Source organism: Capra hircus, chromosome 1, assembly GCF_001704415.2.
Source record: "Capra hircus breed San Clemente chromosome 1, ASM170441v1, whole genome shotgun sequence".
Lineage (NCBI taxonomy): Eukaryota > Metazoa > Chordata > Mammalia > Artiodactyla > Bovidae > Capra > Capra hircus.
The window spans coordinates 75810699-75830179 of record NC_030808.1 but is presented as its reverse complement, the minus strand read 5'-3'; the positions used below and the strand labels follow the sequence as shown (position 1 = coordinate 75830179).

The following is a 19481-nucleotide window of genomic DNA, read 5'->3' as shown; positions in this document are numbered from 1 at the left end:
AGGCAAACTGTTATGTAAGAAAATTTTCTTAATATCTCTCTCTCAAACACCTAGTGCTGCTTTTTCCTAGAGTCCGATAAACAAGACTTCTGCTCCCTAGTAATGCATTCGTTTGGTAGTAGGAGTCTTACTGACAATTATCCTAATGAACAGAAAAGAGATATTAGCCAGAAGAATCACAAAAAAAGAGAAAGAACAAAGATACATATTTTCCACATAGATTCAGACAATATAATTTAATTTTCCAAAGCAATTCTTAAATTTTTTAATTGATAGCTCAACAGCTTAGTCATCACTGAACAAAATGATCTGTAGACAATGAATTTATGGAAGCGTACAATAGATACAGCACTCTCAACTTTAGCTCTACAGAGTCATTCTTATAGTCCATGCCATTCAAGTGCAACTAATTTGTCACTACGATTCACAACATAAACTTTAAGCATGTAACAAGCTGTATAAACTTTGCCACTATTTTTTTATGCTTGAAATAGCTTCAATCTTTAAACAGTAGAGTGGGTAGTTATATAACTTTTTCTAATGTTCTTATCCTTTTTTGCATCCAGAGCAAAAACTTTAGACACAATATTTCCAAAAACAAGCTAAAAAAGAAACAAAACAATTCTTTATTAGAAAGATTTTTGATAAAAATATTACATTTAAATAAAATAGTGTAAGTATGCCTGAGTATGAGAAAGTTTTCTAAAACAGATATTTAGCAGTAGTCAGCCTCATATGGATCTTTAAATTAATTAAAATTAAATAAATTTTTGAAGATTCAGTTTCTCTAGAATACTAACCAACTTTTAAGTGCTCAATAGATGACCATAATAGGCAGTGCAAATTAGAGTCCTTCCAAAGAACTTTCATTAAAGAAAGTTCTAATGAACAGCTCTGTTTTACATTATAATGTATGTAATACAATTCAAAAAAATACAATAGGCCATCCTACTAAATGTACTCCTCTATTTTAGAAGGGCTTCCTTGGTGGCTCAGCTGGTAAAGAATCTGTCTGTAGTGTGGGAGATCTGGGTTTGATCCCTGGGTTGGGAAGATTACCCACTCCAGTAGTCTGGCCTGGAGAACTCCATAGACTATTCCTTGGGGTCACAAAGAGTCAGACATGACTGAGTGACTTTCACTTTCTATTTAGAGCTGGCATAAATCACTTCATGGGAAATAGATGGGGAAACAGTGGAAACAGTATCAGACTTTATTTTGGGGGGCTCCAAAATCACTGCAGATGGTGACTGAGCCATGAAATTAAAAGACGCTTACTCCTTGGAAGGAAAGTTATGACCAACCTAGATAGTATATTCCAAAGCAGAGACATTACTTTGCCAACAAAGGTCCATCTAGTCAAGGCTATGGTTTCTCCAGTGGTCATATTTGGATGTGAGAGTTGGACTGTGAAGAAAGCTAAGCGCCGAAGAATTGATGCTTTTGAACTGTGGTGTTGGAGAAGACTCTTGAGAGTTACTTGGACTGCGAGGAGATCCAACCAGTCCATTCTGAAGGAGATCAGCCCTGGGATTTCTTTGGAAGGACTAATGCTAAAGCTGGAACTCCAGTACTTTGGCCACCTCATGCGAAGAGTTGACTCATTAGAAAAGACTCTGATGCTGGGAGGGATAGGGGGCAGGAGGAGAAGGGGACGACAGAGGATGAGATGGCTGGATGGCATCACCGACTCAATGGACGTGAGTTTAAGTGAACTCCAGGAGTTGGTGATGGACAGGGAAACCTGGTGTTTTCCAATTCATGGGGTTACAAAGAGTCAGACATGACTGAGCGACTGAACTGAACTGAACTTAAGTCCCAAAGAGGACTAAGCAAATAAGCGAAATCATGATAATATGCTTCTATTTACTGGAGGAAAAAGAAGGAAGAGAATTTAAACTTCACTTTGCAAACCACCAAATGATATTTATGTAATTTGATTGTCAAATTGAGTCTCACATTCTGACCATAAAGTGATTCTTCAGAAAAAAAAAATCAAACTATTTCAAGCAGCATTTTAATCTTTAAATGCATGAATGAGTGATTTAAATCTGTGGATTTTTCCCAATTGTCTAACAACGTCAGCTTCATCTAATTAATTACAAATTTCTCTAATTTGCTTCAAACTAAATGTTTTATAAAATTAAGACCTCGGAGAGATAGGTCTTTGATTCACTATTGATTAATGGGATGCACAATAAAAATGAGTTGAAAACTCATAGGACAGTTAAGACACTTTTTGCCATAAATAAAAAAAGTCTATCTTCTTGCCCAGATATCTCTCCCTAACTCCACTTACTCTTTAAACTGCGGCCTTAGTGCTCATCACCACACATACACAGAGTGTTACAATAGTACTGAGTTTACTTTTCATTCCTAAAAGAGCCAGAGTTTTCTTTCAACAAAACACATTTAAATCCTATGAAAGCAGAAATTTATTTTCAGACAGTAAATTGAGGAGCTTGGTCCTCTAATCCAATATTCTTTTTATATTTTGGAAAGTCCCTTTCTGTCCCTTTGGATATCTTTGAATATCTCAATCAAGAAGGAAAATATAAATCTACACATATCCAAGACTTGCACCTCAAGAGCAGCTTGGTTCTGGTGCACTGGAATATACTTCCCAGTTGAAGGAAATCTTCATGAATGATATCACCAGTCCAACCAACTCCTCAATGCTTATCTATCATTTATCATTTATGTGGGGGGTCAGGGGGGAAACACCCTAGCCGGCATTCTTCTATCCCTGTTTTTAGCATGATGCTTGGTGTTGGACAGCTGTATTTTTAATGAAAGGAAGGATTTACCAGGTGTCTATCAAGTATATATTAAATGATTAAACAGATAACATTATTTCACAGACATTTAAGATATTCTAGCTTTAAGGTGAACCTCTGAGTTCATTTCACCTTCATATATTGTTATTCATGGTAGACTGTTTCTAGTTATCCCAATAAAAATGACAGATGTGATGTGGATTGCTCCTGTCACCTAGCCTGGGCATCTAATTCATATGTTTATCACTACAAATATTTATTTTGTTCCTATTACATGCATAAATGATTTAATATCTCCTTGCTTAAAAACAATCACAAAGCTTTCTTGACCCCTCCAAGTTACTCCAGCTAATATTCTAATTTTTACTACCTTTCAAAACAAAATTTCTCAAAAGAGTTGTCTGTTGTTAGTCATTTCTGTTGTTTTTCATATTCTTCTTAACCAAAAGTCCATCAAATAATTCTTGTCAAAATAATTAAAACACTTCCCATTGCTGTTCAGATGGAAAGTCTCAGCTCTCATTTTACTGAACCTACCATAGCTTTAGGAACAGCTGAACTATGTCTTCCTGGAAACAGTTTTTCTGTTTGACATCCGAGGCGTTTTTCTGCTTGTGGCCTTTTCTGCGGTAGCTGCTCCCTCTCAGTCTGTTTTGCTAATTCTCTCTCATCTGCCCAGCCTCTAACCTTGGTGTGGCCTGGCGCTTGTCCTCGATGTCTTCTGTTTTCTATCTATCTAGAGTGATTCCCTAGAGAGTTTCATCACAATACCAAGCAATACTGACATGCAGGTAACTGTCATATTTAGATCTCCAGTCTGAGCTACTTCCCTAAGCTCCAAATGTATATACTCAGGGGTTTACTCAAATCACTACTGGGAAGATTTTGCTATACACGGCATAACAAGCTCAAAATGTCTATAGTAGAGATAGGATTCTCCAACTGTTCATTGCATTTCTTGACATTTCCCAGGTGCTTCCCTAATCCCATTAAGATAGATTGAGAACATGTGCCTAATTTTGGAAGGTAAGGATGAGTTTTCCTCCGTCTCTCTCCTCTCCTGCCATAGGGACCCATGGTGCAGGCACAAAGTGAAGGAAAATAACCACGGTACACAAGGCTCCGTGTAAACATGAAATAAATCTCAAACCAACTTACACCACTGAATTTTTAAGGTTATTTGGTTGTTGTGGTTTGCCTAAATTATAACCAAAATATGCCTTAATAACTTGAAGGAGGGTGCTGCTCTAAGAGGAAGCTAAGTCATGGCACAGCCTCAGCAACTGATTAATGGCAGACAAGGAGACTGATGTCACAGGCTGAAAACAAGAAGAGCTGTTTCACAAAGTAGCAAAATGTGCGGTAAAACTGACGTCGATAACAGTTCAGATTCAGAATGTGTTCCTCTGGAACTTCTAGAAGAAAAAGGTAAGGAAATAGAACATTGGCAGTATGTTTAGGTTTCTGGTGGATACACTCAGCCAGGTATTACAAGAAATAGTATGCTTAGGGGGAAATGGTGTCTTTACTGATAAATAAAAATGAAACAAAGGTAGTTCAGAAATACAAGACCTTGAAATATTTCAAGAGCTGTTTCTGGATCCTGAAACTATAAAAAGGGATTTACAATGATTCTAAGTGAGTGAAGTCAGGTAAGTATCAATTGAAATAAGGAATTCAGGGCAAAAAATGAGATTAAGTGTTACTTTTCAAAGTATATTCTTCAAGGCAACTCAGTTGGGGCTGAGAATACAAAATAGTTAAAATAGTTTTTTAAAAACTGTGTAGCAATAGTTGAGAGGCTGTTTAAATTGGTACAAGAAATCATTGTCAAAGACAGAATAAACCCTAGAACTAAAAACATCTTTGACACTTTAAAATGTAGGAAGAGGCCTGAAAAAACCATTCAGGCCTCAAAGAGAATATTCCCCCAAAAGCACATAAGCTGTGTTGAGGGATGAAAAATGAAAAAAAAAAAAGGCAAAAACTTCGAAAAAGATGGAGCCAGGGGAAACAATGCAATGGTCGAAGGCCTCCTCCCACACACTGACACTGAAACTGAAGCCGCTCAGCTGTGTTCGACTCTTTGTGATCCCACTGACTGTAGCCTACCAGGCTCCTCCATCCATGGGATTTTCCAGGCAAGAGTGCTGCAGTGGGTTGCCATTTCCTTCTCCAGGGGATCTTCCCAACCCAGGGATCAAACCCGGGTCTCCTGCACAGCAGGCAGACGCTTTATCATTTGAGCCACCAGGCAAGACACTTTTCTCCATCTCCAGAATAAGAGACTTGTATAATATTTGTCCTGTGGGATTTCAGAATTGCTAGGGGTTACCACTCATGTCTCATGTTCTTTTCCTTTATGAATCAGATGATTGATTGTTGTTATCCTTTCCCTATTCCCATGCTAATTACTGAATTTGTCCTTTTAGCTAATAAGTCTGTGAATGAAGTGGAGCCACATTGTATTTGAAAAAAATTAGTATCTCCTGGAAAGCCTGTTCTTTGTTCGGGGTGCAGTAGTGAAAGGAATTTGGGGTTGTCTCTAATAGAGAGTCAGTTGAGTGCAGTCTATGCGGTTAAGAAAAGATCAAAGGATTGACTGTGGTGGAGGCAGTATTCCCCATGTACTTTTATAAGTACTTTCTAACTTTTATTAGCTTGTTCTTCCAATATTTTGGTAGCAGCTCAAGTGACTAATTAAAGGCAGTGGATCACTAGAAGTGATGCTTGTCCCTGAACTGAGGCAACTGAGAGCTGAGATGCAGCCTCTATCCCTCTCCTTCATCTTGGTAGTCTTGGAGGCAGTAAAGTTACAGCAACAATCTAGTTGATACAGCCACAAAATAGAAGAGGCTTGTATTAATACTATGTGCATTGAACTTATGGATTTCCTTATATTAAGTCTCTGAGATTTGGACTAAAATTTGTAACATATCATAGCCTAGGCTATACTGACTATGAAAAGATTCAACAAATCTCTATACCAACTCTTTTCCATCACCAAACCCTTGCACCATGTTGCTTCTTCCAACTCTCTGTCCCCATTGGAATTCTCCAGGCAAGAATACTGAAGTGGGTAGCCCTTCTTCAGGGGCTCTTCCCCACCGAGAGATCAAACCTGAGTTTCCTGCATTGCAGGCAGATTATTTACTTTCCGAGCCACCAGGGAAGCCCTCAATAAGCAGAAATTTCCCTTTTATCCCTAGTTACTTAGAACAAAACCTTGGAGTCATTTACAAACCTTCCTCTTTTTTTCCACAACTCACATATAATTTTAGAGCAAATTTTGTTGACTTTTTTTTTTCAAAATATATCTAGTATCAGACTCCTTCTTATCAATTCACTACTGCCACCCTAATTAAAGTTACCACCATTTATTATCTAGATCTTAATTAGCCTCATTAAAGGTCTCTCTGCTTGCATTTTTGCTCCTTTTTGCAGTGTATTCTGGAGAAGGAAATGGCAATACCCTCCAGTGTCTGCCTGGAGAATCCTGTGGACAGAGGAGCCTGGTGGGCTGCTTAGCATACCTGCATGCATTGGAGAAGGAAATGGCAACCCACTCCAGGGTTCTTGCCTGGAGAATCCCAGGGACAGAGAAGCCTGGTGGGCTGCCGTCTATGGGGTCACACAGAGTCAGACACGACTGAAGCGATTTAGCAGCAGCAGCAGCAGCAGTATATTCTCCACTAAACATCAAGAATGGTTCTGTTGAAACTTATTTCTTAGCACTCACTTGCCCCAAATTTTCAGTGATTTCCCATATGATAATTGTTCAGCCACTAAGTCGTGTCCAACTCTGTGATTCTATGAATTTATTACAAGGATTGAGAGAAGTACACCAGACTCCTCCATCCTCTACTATTTCCCAAAGTTTGCTCAAATTCACGTCCATTAAGTCCGTGATGTAAACTGACCATCTTATCCTCTGCCACCCCTTTCTCATTTTGCTTCAGTCTTACCCAGTATGACAGTTACTATGAAAAGGCAAAATGATAGGATACCGAAAGAGGAACTCCCCAGGTCATTAGGTGCCCAATATGCTACTGGAGATCAGTGGAGAAATAACTCCAGAAAGAATGAAGGGATGGAGCCAAAGCAAAAACATTACCCATCTGTGGATGGGACTGGTGATAGAAGCAAGATCCAATGCTGTAAAGAGCAATATTGCATAGGAACCTGATGTCAGGCCCATGAATCAAGGCAAATTGAAAGTGGTCTAACAAGAGATGGCAAGGGTGAACATCGACATTCTAGGAATCAGCGAACTAACGTGGACTGGAATGGGTGAATTTAACTCAGATGACCATTATATCTCCTACTGCAGGCAGGAATCCCTCAGAAGAAATGGAGTAGCCATCATGGTCAACAAAAGAGTCCAAAATGCAGTACTTGGATGAAATCTCAAAAACGACAGAATGATCTCTGTTTGTTTCCAAGGCAAACCATTCAATATCATAGTAATCCAAGTCTATGCCCTGACTAGTAATGCTGAAGAAGCTGAAGGTGAACGGCCCTATGAAGATCTACAAGACTTTCTATAACTAACACCCAAAAAAGATGTACTTTTTATTATAGGGGACTGGAATGCAAAAGTAGGGAGTCAAGAAATGCCTGGAGTTACAGGCAAATTTGGCCTTGGAATGCAGAATGAAGCAGGGCAAAGACTAATAGAGTTTTGCCAAGAAAATGCACTGGTCATAGCAAACACCCTCTTCCAACAACACAAGAGAAGACTCTACACATAGACATCACCAGATGGTCAACACCGAAATCAGATTGATTATATTCTTTGCAGCCAAAGATGAAGAAGCTCTATAGAGTCAACAAAATCAAGACCAGGAGCTGACTGTGGCTCAGATCATGAACTCCTTATTACCAAATTCAGACTCAAACTGAAGAAAATAGGGAAAACTGCTAGACTGTTCAGGTATGACCTAAATCAAATCCCTTATGATTATACAGTGGAAGTGAGAAATAGATTTAAGGGCCTAGATCTGATAGATACAGTGCCTGATGAACTATGGAATGAGGTTCGTGACATTGTACAGGAGACAGGGATCAAGACCATCCCCATGGAAAAGAAATGCAAAAAAGCAAAATGGCTGTCTGGGGAGGCCTTACAAATAGCTGTGAAAAGAAGAGAGGCGAAAAGCAAAGGAGAAAAGGAAAGATATAAGCATCTGAATGCAGAGTTCCAAAGAATAGCAAGAAGACATAAGAAAGCCTTCTTCAGTGATCAATGCAAAGAAATAGAGGAAACCAACAGACTGGGAAAGACTAGAGATCTCTTTAAGAAAATTAGAGATACCAGGGAACATTTCATGCAAAGATGGGCTCAATAAAGGACAGAAATGATATGGACCTAACAGAAGCAAAAGATATTAAGAAGAGGTAGAAGAATACATGGAAGAACTATACAAAAAAGATCTTCATGACCCAGATAATCATGATGATGTGATCACTAATCTAGAGCCAGACAGTTTGGAATGTGAAGTCAAGTGGGCCTTAGAAAGCATCACTACAAACAAAGCTAGTGGAGGTGATGGAATTCCAGTGGAGCTCTTTCAAATCCTGAAAGATGATGCTGTGAAAGTGCTGCATTCAAAATGCCAGCAAATTTGGAAAACTCAGCAGTGGCCACGGGACTGGAAAATGTCAGTTTTCATTCCAATTCCAAAGAAAGGCAATGCCAAAGAATGCTCAAACTACCACAGAGTTGCACTCATTTTACATGCTAGTAAAGTAATGCTCAAAATTCTCCAAGCCAGGCTTCAGCAATATGTGAACCATGAACTCCCTGACGTTCAAGGTGGTTTTAGAAAAGGCAGAGGAACCAGAGATCAAATTGCCAACATCTGCTGGATCATGGAAAAAACAGAGTTCCAGAAAAACATTTATTTCTGCTTTATTGACTATGCCAAAGCCTTTGACTGTGTGGATCACTATAAACTGCGGAAAATTCTGAAAGAGATGGGAATAGCTGACCACCTGACCTGCCTCTTGAGAAATCTGTATGCAGGTCAGGAAGCAGCAGTTAGAACTGGACATGGAACAACAGATTGGTTCCAAATAGGAAAAGGAGTATGTCAAGGCTGTATATTGTCACCCTGCTTATTTAACTTCTATGCAGAGTACATCATGAGAAACGCTGGACTGGAAGAAGCACAAGCTGGAATCAAGATTGCTGGAAGAAATATCAATAGCCTTAGATATGCAGATGACACCACCATTATGGCAGAAAGTGAAGAGGAACTCAAAAGCCTCTTGATGAAAGTGAAAGAGGAGAGTGAAAAAGTTGGCCTAAAGCTCAACATTCAGAAAACGAAGATCATGGCATCCGGTCCCATCACTTCAAGGGAAATAGATGGGGAAACAGTGGAAACAGTGTCAGACTTTATATTTTGGGCTCCAAAATCACTGCAGATGGGGAGTGCAGCCATGAAATTAAAAGATGCTTACTCCTTGGAAGAAAAGTTATGACCAACCTAGGTAGTATATTCAAAAGCAGAGACATTACTTTGCCGACTAAGGTCCATCTAGTCAAGGCTATGGTTTTTCCTGTGGTCATGTATGGATGTGAGAGTTGGACTGTGAAGAAGGCTGAACGCCGAAGAATTGATGCTTTTGAACTGTGGTGTTGGAGAAGACTCTTGAGAGTCCCTTGGACTGCAAGGAGACCCAACCAGTCCATTCTGAAGGAGATCAGCCCTGGGATTTCTTTGGAAGGAATGATGCTAAAGCTGAAACTCCAGTACTTTGGCCACCTCATGCGAAGAGTTGACTCATTGGAAAAGATTCTGATGCTAGGAGGGACTGGGGGCAGGAGAAGAAGGGGACGACCGAGGATGAGATGGCTGGATGGCATCACGGACTCGATGGACGTGAATCTAAGTGAACTCCAGAGATGGTGATGGACAGGGATGCCTGGCGTGCTGCGATTCATGGGGTCGCAAAGAGTCGGACACGACTGAGCGACTAGACTGAACTGAAAGTCCTTAATTAGCCTGAAGATTCTCTCCCTTCCACCCTCCAATATATCCTCTACCAATGTCCTTCAGGCTCACTGGTTAAATCACTTAGTAATTGGGTTATTATCAGCATGCTACTTAACCCCTCTGAGATGTAATTTTCCTGTCTTAATATAGGCATAGTAATAGCTATCTTATGGTGATTATGATGAAAATAAAATAATAATTATAGTAATAATGATCAAAATGAATTTTTAAAGTTAGGCTTACACAGTACTGATTACATGCCAGATATTGTTCTAAGTGACTTTCATATATTAACTTATAAAATCTTCCTAACAATCCCATAAAGATTATTATTATTATTTGCATTTGGGAGCAAAGAAAATGAGGCACAGGAAGTTAGATAATTTCCCAAGGTCACACACGTTGGAAATATCAATATTACAATTTAAACCCAGGCAGTCTAACCATAGACTCTATATACTTAACCATAACAACATGAGATAGTAAAATATAAAATGTCTGGTATATGCTAAGTGTCTAAAGAACACTGTTTCATCCTCTTCCATTGTAAAAACTGCTTTTTTACAGCAGTTAAAGACAAACTTGAGAGGAAGGGGACAAGTGAAAATGAATAAAACATGCCTTAGCAAATCTCATATCTCAACGTGAATAGACATATATGTAATTTTTTCATATACAAGAATTTTCCAAGATTGTTATAAAAAGAAATAGGGATCCAAAAGACAAATCTTTCTAAAATTCAATATTATAAATCAAAACCTGGACTAAGTGCTATAGCAATGAGAGTACTCTTTACTCTCCAGTGTTAAAGCAAAATAGCAAGGGTGAGACAGTTTTAAACAATGAAAGTCTGCTGCTGCTGCTGCTAAGTCACATCAGTCATGTCCGACTCTGTGAGACCCCATAGACGGCAGCCCATCAGGCTCCTCTGTCCCTGGGATTCTCCAGGCAAGAACACTGGAGTGGGTTGCCATTTCCTTCTCCAATGCATGAAAGTGAAAAGTCAAAGTAAAGTCGCTCAGTCGTGTCCGACTCTTCACGACCCCATGGACTGCAGCCTACCAGGCTCCTCTGTCCATGGGATTTCCCAGGCAAGAGTACTGGAGTAGGGTGCCATTGCCTTCTCCAAATGAAAGTCTAATTTTACTTAAATCTGGAATATATGACCTTGCTAACCATGTTGTATATGTGACAGAGTTCACAGACATTTAAAGCCTTCATTTGAATGTCTGTGCTCAGTCACTCAGTGATGTCCTACTCTGAGATCACATGGACTGTAGCCCGACAGGTTCCTCTGTCCATGGAATTCTCCAGGCAAGAATACTAGAGCGGGTAGCCATTCCCTTCTCCAAGGGATCTTCCCAACCCAGAGATCGAAGCCCAGTCTCCCACATTGCAAGCACATTCTTTATCATCTGAGTCATTGAGGAGGCCTTGGAATTTTTTTTTTTAATATGAGCTTTGATCTTATCATCAACATAAGATAAAGAAGTGTCAACTTAATTTCTTCCCTTTCAGAAATACTTGCAAAATTAATCTTAGAATTCAATGTTAAGACTTTGAAGTGAAAATTTACCTCGCTTATTAGGATGGGAAGAAGATAGACCATCTATTGCATAGGACATCTCAGCATCCTTTGCTTCTGTGAGCTGCTCTTTCAGTATTTCCAGCTGTTAAAAATCAAATATGAAAATTATTAGTCTTTAATAACAACAATACTGTTTTCTGTGAAAGAAGAAAGAGCAAGAAAAGGAGGAAGAAGATGGACAAAAGGAAGCAGGAAAAAGCAACAGAAAAGGAAACAAAAGTAATAAAAATAATTAAACAGAAAAATAAAAGGAAACTTGCATTTAGAAACTGACTCAACAAACAATCAGGAACAAGCAGGTTTATGGTGAAGGAAGTCAAGTCTCAGTGTTCATTAATGGGAAGCCTGGAAACACAGCCTGTGTAACTGGACCTGATTTGATGTCACCCAAAATGACCAGTCCTTTTCAAGGAGATTCAAAGACTTTATGTGTATGTTCAAATTTCCTGAAATATTTGTCCTTCCTAGTGGGAAAGAAGTATTTTGAGACCCTAAGGTTTCCATCCAGAGTGTAAGCCAAGTTGATCTTTAGCAAGATCACTGATTGCCTAAACCCTGGAGATCTAACTCTATTCAAACAGAATTCAGCTTGAGCTACTGCATGTATCCGTGTCCTAGCTGCTAATAATTGACGGGGCATACTTCTCTCTCACAGCCACAAGGTTTATATGATAATGAATTTGCATGCAGTTGTGTTTGAAAGAGTTAATAAATAATCTAATGCAATGATTTTCCAATTTTCCTCATAGAGAAAAGTTGGGGGATAAGGTTGCTAAGGGGTTCCCTGTACCGAGGCCAAGACAGGTAAGAATGCAGCACTTCAGTCCCTCTCCTCCCAAACTAGCTGCTTCAAGTAGAACAGCTCCACTTTTATATGTTTCATTTACTGGGAACACATACAATTTTGTTTGGAAAAAAATATTTCCACTTTGAAAAGTAATAATAGCTTTTGAAAACCACCAATCTAATTATAGCCTCTTATTTTAGAGATGAGGAGATTTAGATCCAGAGAATTTTAATTCTTCCATAGTCTCCTAGGTAATTGGAGAGCTGGATCTAAAATCCAGATTTCTAGACATTTTATCCCATGATCACTTCAGTCATAGTTTTGTCCTGTTTTCCTTTTCTTCTTTTTTTAGTAGAATTTGATTGTTTTTCCTAGTGAATTACTTCACTCTTTTTCTAGCAAGAATAATAGTTTTAAAATATAGAATTAATAATTTTAAAAACTACTGTTTCAAAAGAAATTATCTTAAAATAATTTTGAAAATTAAGATTTCATGTGTTTCACATTCTCACCTGGTTAGGTTCCTCCAATTTGTTAGCCAGTTCTATATCTGCAAGACACATTTGTCATATGAAAAATGTACATTGCAAGTAATATTTAATTCACTTCAGGTCACACATTCAGAAAGACAAGGCATTTTTTTTGTATGATTTGAGATCACCCATGTATCTCTAATATAAAGCCCCAAACATTTTTTCAGTGTCTGTAATGTTGAAATATAATCAGTACTATAATGAGCAAGCATCTAATTTCTATAATAAATACAGAGTTTTCTTAAATAGGGACTTTTCATAGTTCTAATAAGGACTACTATTTAGAAGTAAATTTTTACACTGGCATGGGGACATTCTCATGAAAAAATATTAAGTAAAAAAAAAACGCAGGCCACAAATCTTATCTGCAAAATTTAATCAAGAGGGAAATTTCCCAAAATACTAATAGTAATCTCTCTGGGTTTTACAATATGAGTACAGATTTTTCTTTTTATAATCACATTCAATTTCCTCAATGAAACATCTTATTTCTAATTTTTAAATCCTGTATTTTTAAGTATTTATTAAGACATTCTTCTAACCAGTGCCCTGTCCCATGAATAGACAGTTTTTTTAGAACAGACGTTTTCTGAGAGAGCACTACACTATATTGTCACGCTGTCTCTCAGGTTAGACCTGCTAAATTTCTGACAATATCTATCATTTCTTGGAGACCAATCTGATGCATAACTGTAAATCAGATTATCCTGTACTTCAAAGGAAAAAAGCCTTGGTGGAGCCTAAATTTCTCAATGGTTTCTACTCCAGTCATTTCCCAAATTGAAAGAATCTGATTGCAAAAAAAAGTGCCACAAAACCACAGTTAATCTGAGAAATTTCTAGTGGAAACCTATTTCAAAACATTTAATAATACCCTGGAAGCATTTAGTAAAAGCAAATATTAACTGTACCTGTGGAGAGTAACATAGATGAGAGGGAAAAGTAGAAGTAAAAATAATTGTTTTGTAACTCAACAGTTACTAATCCCATTAGAATACTCTAATTGAACAAAATAAGATTTTTATGTTTTTTAATAATGCCATTGCTTTTAGCATGAATATGAAATAACAGACACTTAAGCCTTCAGTGCAGCTTTAAATTAGTAATTATTACTTTCTTTAATATAAATTAACATGTAGAGAAAACAGGTCAGAAGATGGAATAAATAATGTTTGACTTTATTCTTAACTCACCCGTGTTGGAAGATCTTTGGAAGCCAAAATTTTTATTCAGTAGAGCCAGCAACAGTTCTTCACCGTCTGTATCTTCTTTATCTGGAAGCAATTCATTTCCTGTAATAATTACCCCAGTGTAGTGAAAGCTCTTTTCAGTCTGTGTCACTTGAGTGTCTTTCTGATTAAATAGATTTTACAGGTAACTATTAACGTGCATGTGTGCTCAGTTGCTCAGCCACGTCCGATTCTCTGCAACCCCATGGACTACAGTGTAACCCCCTAGGCCGCTCTGTCCATAGAGTTTTCCAGGGAAGAATAATGGAGTGGGTTGTCATTTCCTCCTCCAGAGGATCTTCCTGACCCATGGATAGAACCTGAGTTGCATCTCCTGCATTGACAGGCAGATTCCTTACCACTGCCCAACCTGGAAAGTGTGTATACTTGCCAAAAAAATGTGTACAGAGAGAGATGTGTAATATAAAAAGACAAGCTGTTTTAAAAATCATTGAACGTATATGAACACTCAAAGAGAGATTGTGAGAAAGAAAAAGAAGCAGAGATGGAGAACATACCTGGAAGTTTACAGTCTAAAATTCACCCGTAATTATTTCTGCCTTAGTAGAATTACAGAAAATTGTACTTTCTATTTTTTCATCTATATTTAAAATTTTCTTCTACTATTGTGTTTAACATAAGAAATATAAATTAAAAGTTGTTTTTAAGATAAAATTATAAAATTTGACTTTGAGACTTTATACACATATAAATATGAGCCATTTTATGTTCTGGGAATTGCCTTGAACCATCCAAGGCAACCTTGTGGAAGTGGTCAGATGGTGCCCAGTTCTTCTGTGATCATAGCTTTACATCTTTGTCCATTTACCTCCTGGCCCACTCTCTCAGCACTCTAAAAACAGAAAAATCAACCAAATTTTCCTAAATATTTTGATTCTGGGGTAGAAATCAGGACAATAGACTTTATTCAAGCTATAAAAAATGAAGATTCAACAGGATTGTAAAGCAATTAAAATAATAGTGTCTTAGAAACAAAATGAACTTTGTAAGGTGGCCTAAAATAATCACACCTTTATTATATAATTTCTATAGGATCATTCTTCCCTCTGTTTTTCTCCTCATGTTACCAAACCCAGGTCCAGCTGCTGCCACTCAAAAGCCATTTAAAGAGGCCAGCTTAGTAGAAAGGAAACTTTGCTTTATTTTGGATGCCAGCAACCAGGAGGTTTGGGGAGGGCAGAGACCTGTCCAATGTCTGACTGCCTCCTGATTGTCAGGGGGCATGAGCTTTAATAGGCTGAGGGAGGGGGCTACATGCATAAACATGTCAGCTCTGATAGTCATCTTGCAATTGGTCATCAGTGGTCTGACCAGCGTAATCTTGCTTATTTTAGGTACCGTTAACCTTCAGTTCCAGCATCAGTTTGTTTCAAGTTCTTTAAGGCCAGTTCTCAGAATTGTGGCTGCTTATGTCATGACTACAGTCTGGACGTCAGGTAGTTAATTTCTCCACCTGATATTACAGTATCTATGAGACAGCTCACAGGATATGGATCAGAATATTAGCTATGGCCCTTGAGAAGGAAGGTCCTTCTAATATAATAAAGGCCCTTGATTATGCTTAAAGACTACATTATTATTATTGGGCTTCCTTTGACTGTTTCCCTTTGTTTCTTCATTTTCTCAGTTCTCCGATTAAACTTATTCTTTGTCTAAAGTTTTTCTACAAAAAAAAAAAAAAAAAAAGGAAGTCTGAGGACATAGGCAAGGGTTTTGGGGGGCAAGGACCATAAGGTCCTCTTCCATTTCAGTCATAATAACTGATATTGTGTGGACAAAAGATAGATTAGTGAGTTTAAAATTTAAAAGTGGGAATATTGAGGCTTCAGCTAGAGAAATTAGAGAAATGGCTCATAATTTAACTAGACTCTTCCTTTAAATTGTCTCCTATTCCCTGTGTCTCCAAAATGTCAATTAATGAACTCACATAACTAAAAGGCTAATTAAAGGAATAAGCGATTTGCCGAGAAAGACAATAAATGACCTGGGGTAAGTGGCATCATCAAAAGTTTCTACATTGACAAACACATTTATTGTTGCTCAATTTCCTCAATTTTAAAGTTCCTCAATTTCCATTACTTCATAGGCATAGAAATTATTTGTGAAATTCTGGGGTTCTTTTTTCTTTTTGAATAGTTAAAATAATAGACTATCAATGGAACTTTTGCTTAACATCAATTAAACAAAGACCCTCAGGAATAATTTAGTTTAAGAGAAAGATATGACTATGCAATAGTGTAGCAATTTTTATTATAGCTATTTATTAAAATGTTAAATTATAATCTTTAAAATGCTTTCATTGAAAAAATGAGGAACATTGTGTAGCCAGGTGATAATGATTATTTGTTTTAGAAAGAGAACTGTGATAAAAGAAACAGATTCATCACCTTCAATTTAGGGAATTTATAAAACTAGAAGAAAGGTAACTAGAAAATGTTACCTTCTGAACCTTTTGTTGGCTTAATTTACAGTCCCCTTCTCTGTGTGTTTAAGTGGAACATTTTTCAAAAGAGAAAATTAATGTATTTACCATTCTTTACCCATTTGGTTTCCAGTGATTACACACTGTCCTCAGTAATTCTAGTCACTACCTTTTAAGAAAACCACCTTTTATAGGATACTCTGAGGAAAAGTTTTTTCAAGAAATTTTTAAAAATTTTTTTATAAAGTAAAACATTAGAAAGATAAGAAGAATAGTAGAAAATAAGTCTTTTTTCTCATTTTTATTTTTAATCTTAAAACAGATACAGCTTTAAAAGAAAAAAATGCATGTACTTTTAATATTTCTGTCTTTAAACTACAAGTTAGTGTTGATAAAAAATTGTTTGAATAAAAATCTATCCAAGTGCTGATGTCCCTTTGCAAAAAGGATGGCAAAGTTACTCAGAAATGAGAGAGTGATTACTTTTGCAATTTACAAGAAAAAGAGAAAAAGACTCATTACTACCTGAGACACTGAAGCTTAAAAGAGGCAGTTGTGTCCTTGCTTGTCATTTGAATGTGATGCTTTTTATGGGATATAGACAAGAAATTTTGCAGAAAGAAACCTGGAACACTCTCAAATCATAATATACCAAAAATTTTTAAATTTCGAGTCATGATATTCACTGCTGTTCATTTCACGGTGGGCAATTTGTCCAGTTTCAGGCTCACGAGGCATGCTTTCATTGTGACCCCCAAGCTAGAGGAAAGCTGGCAGACTGTGTTCTTGGTCTTGGATGGCATCTAACACAGAGAGGATGTGACCCCACCTTTGTGATTTGTCAGTGGACAAATGCTTATTTGAAAACAGTATGTTAAAAGACTAAAATAAGTCAAACATTTAGTTGCTTTGAAAAATGGTGAGAAGTTTGCTCTAATCCTGGACAATTTAGATTAGAAAATAAACTTCCCAATAACTTGTCTTCTCTATTTACATATAATGAAACTGAGATCAAGGGGTCCCAGAGAGAAACCTTTCCTATATGTTGCCAATGATATATGGACATCAGTGTGTGGTATTCTGGGTCAGAGATGTTATCTATTTGTAATCTTGTAAAAAGTTTGAGTTGGATTTTTCTGTATTTCATATACATGATATCAGAAGTTATAATACAGTTACCACTAACATCCTCATTTTGCAGAGCCTTCTGTGAATGACCAATTGTTTCCTTCCTCACACATTTATACCGTTAAGAACATTGAAAATCCCATTATTTCATAGGAAAAGCAATGAAGGCCTACCAAGCACAATGATTTTGGCTAGCCAAAGACAAAATGTGAGTGCCAGGGATAAAATCCAGATTCTTTCATCCCCAAGCTTGTATTTAGGTCTTGCAGTTAGGCCCCAGGCTTGTATTTGTTTTTCAAAGGGAAAATCCCTATAAATAAATAACAAGGGTTTACGCAATTTTATTTCCACTATCAAAAGAACTGTTCTAATTTTCATTGACTTTTAAAACCTCATTTGAGACAAAACAGTCTACTAAAGTTGGATTACATCTTAAAGAGGAAACGTAATTCCTTTTCTCAACCCAGAGTCATGTAAACAAAATTTATTAAATTCTGTCTTGGTTTCCCTAAGAAAGCAAAAGCAAAGGCTGTCTGTCTCCTTCTTCCTGACAAAGAGGTCAGTTAGATGATAGATTCAATTTGGATGAGATATTAAAGAGCACTATTTTTAGTTACTATTTTTAAATTGTAAAGACATATATAAAAGTGTCAGTGAGGTTAGGTTGTTTGCCTAGTAAGTTAGCATTAAATCTAACTCCACTGATTCTCAGATTAAAAGCTATTTCCACTACAGAATCCAATGAAAATTTTTTTTAAAAGATCAAATTCCAATATGACCAGAATAGAAACTTATTTTCTCTAAATTTCTCATGGTATTTGTAGATGTCAAAAATTACATTATTTCATTTAATATAAGTACCCTAAGTATTTAGAAATCTGATTATAGTCAATGAATAATGTGGGTGTTAACATCCTCCTCCTGAAAGTACTATATAAATTTCCCAATGTATCATTCTCCCCAGATCTCTACACATACAAGTGTTGTCTTGATATGTTTTCAGAGTCATTCTCCTTTTATAAGTAGTTTACTAATCATCTCACTGGATGAAACTCTTTTTTTTCCCCTGAAGATGTACTTTTGAAATATGCATTGCACTGTATTACTATTTATACATTCCCGTCTTTGCTAATGGAATAGAGATAAGAAAAAGATTTCCCTTGGTTAGAGACAAATGCAGTTGAAATTAATTTAGTACAGTGTCAGTTAAAATTAATTAACTTGAGAACAGCATCACAGATTACATTTAATTTAAAACAGCAACTACTGAAGGGTTGTCTGAAGATTAAATTATATTGATGTTTAAAACATTATTGCCATAATGATAGAAAAATCAAAGCAACGCAAATAGAAGGATAAGGATTATTTACCCACCTGTAGAATTATACATTCATGTGTACATACCTTGAATAAAATATGGCAGTCCGTGCACCGATTCTAAAAAGATCATTACAGATAACAAAGTTAGGAGTCCAAAGCAAAGAGTGGTTGATAAAATCACGTTCATGTTAAAAATCTTCCGTGCTAGCAGAGAAACTGACTATCCTGGTCAAGACGAATATTTCAATGGCTCTGGAATGCTGCAGAGATCACTTTTAAAAGGTGGTGGCAAATGTGCTTCAACTACAAATGATCTGAACAAAGGAAAAAAAAAAAACCACCTTATAAAATGTATTGCTCTCTGTCAACATGATTCACTACTTGGAGAAGTGACAGGTATTCTACTCAATCAATGGCAGGAAGAACCCAATCAATATATCTCATATCTGCCCATTTCACTAAAAGCAAGCATTCCTGTTCATGCACACACACTCAGACACATGCACCTCATAAAGCTAAGACTAGAGAACCTGTCAGTTAGATTTTCATAACAATGAAATGGGAACAATGCCTTTCATTTGGCTAATTTAGAACCCAGTATAGTCTTCTGGATACTGTTATTTGCAACCATCACTTCATTTTTAACCAACCAAACAGATTTGATCTGGGAAGAAT

At 37.0% G+C, this 19481-nt stretch overlaps 1 protein-coding gene across 1 annotated transcript; it reads right to left on the bottom strand.

Moving 5' to 3' along the window:
- Positions 4065 to 18993, bottom strand: UTS2B (urotensin 2B). Its single transcript, XM_018050138.1, has 5 exons — positions 18891 to 18993; positions 13880 to 13978; positions 12666 to 12703; positions 11355 to 11448; positions 4065 to 4192 (listed from the first exon to the last, which is right to left on the bottom strand). The coding sequence occupies exons 1-5, from the start codon at positions 18991 to 18993 to the stop codon at positions 4065 to 4067; spliced, it is 462 nt and encodes a 153-aa protein (XP_017905627.1).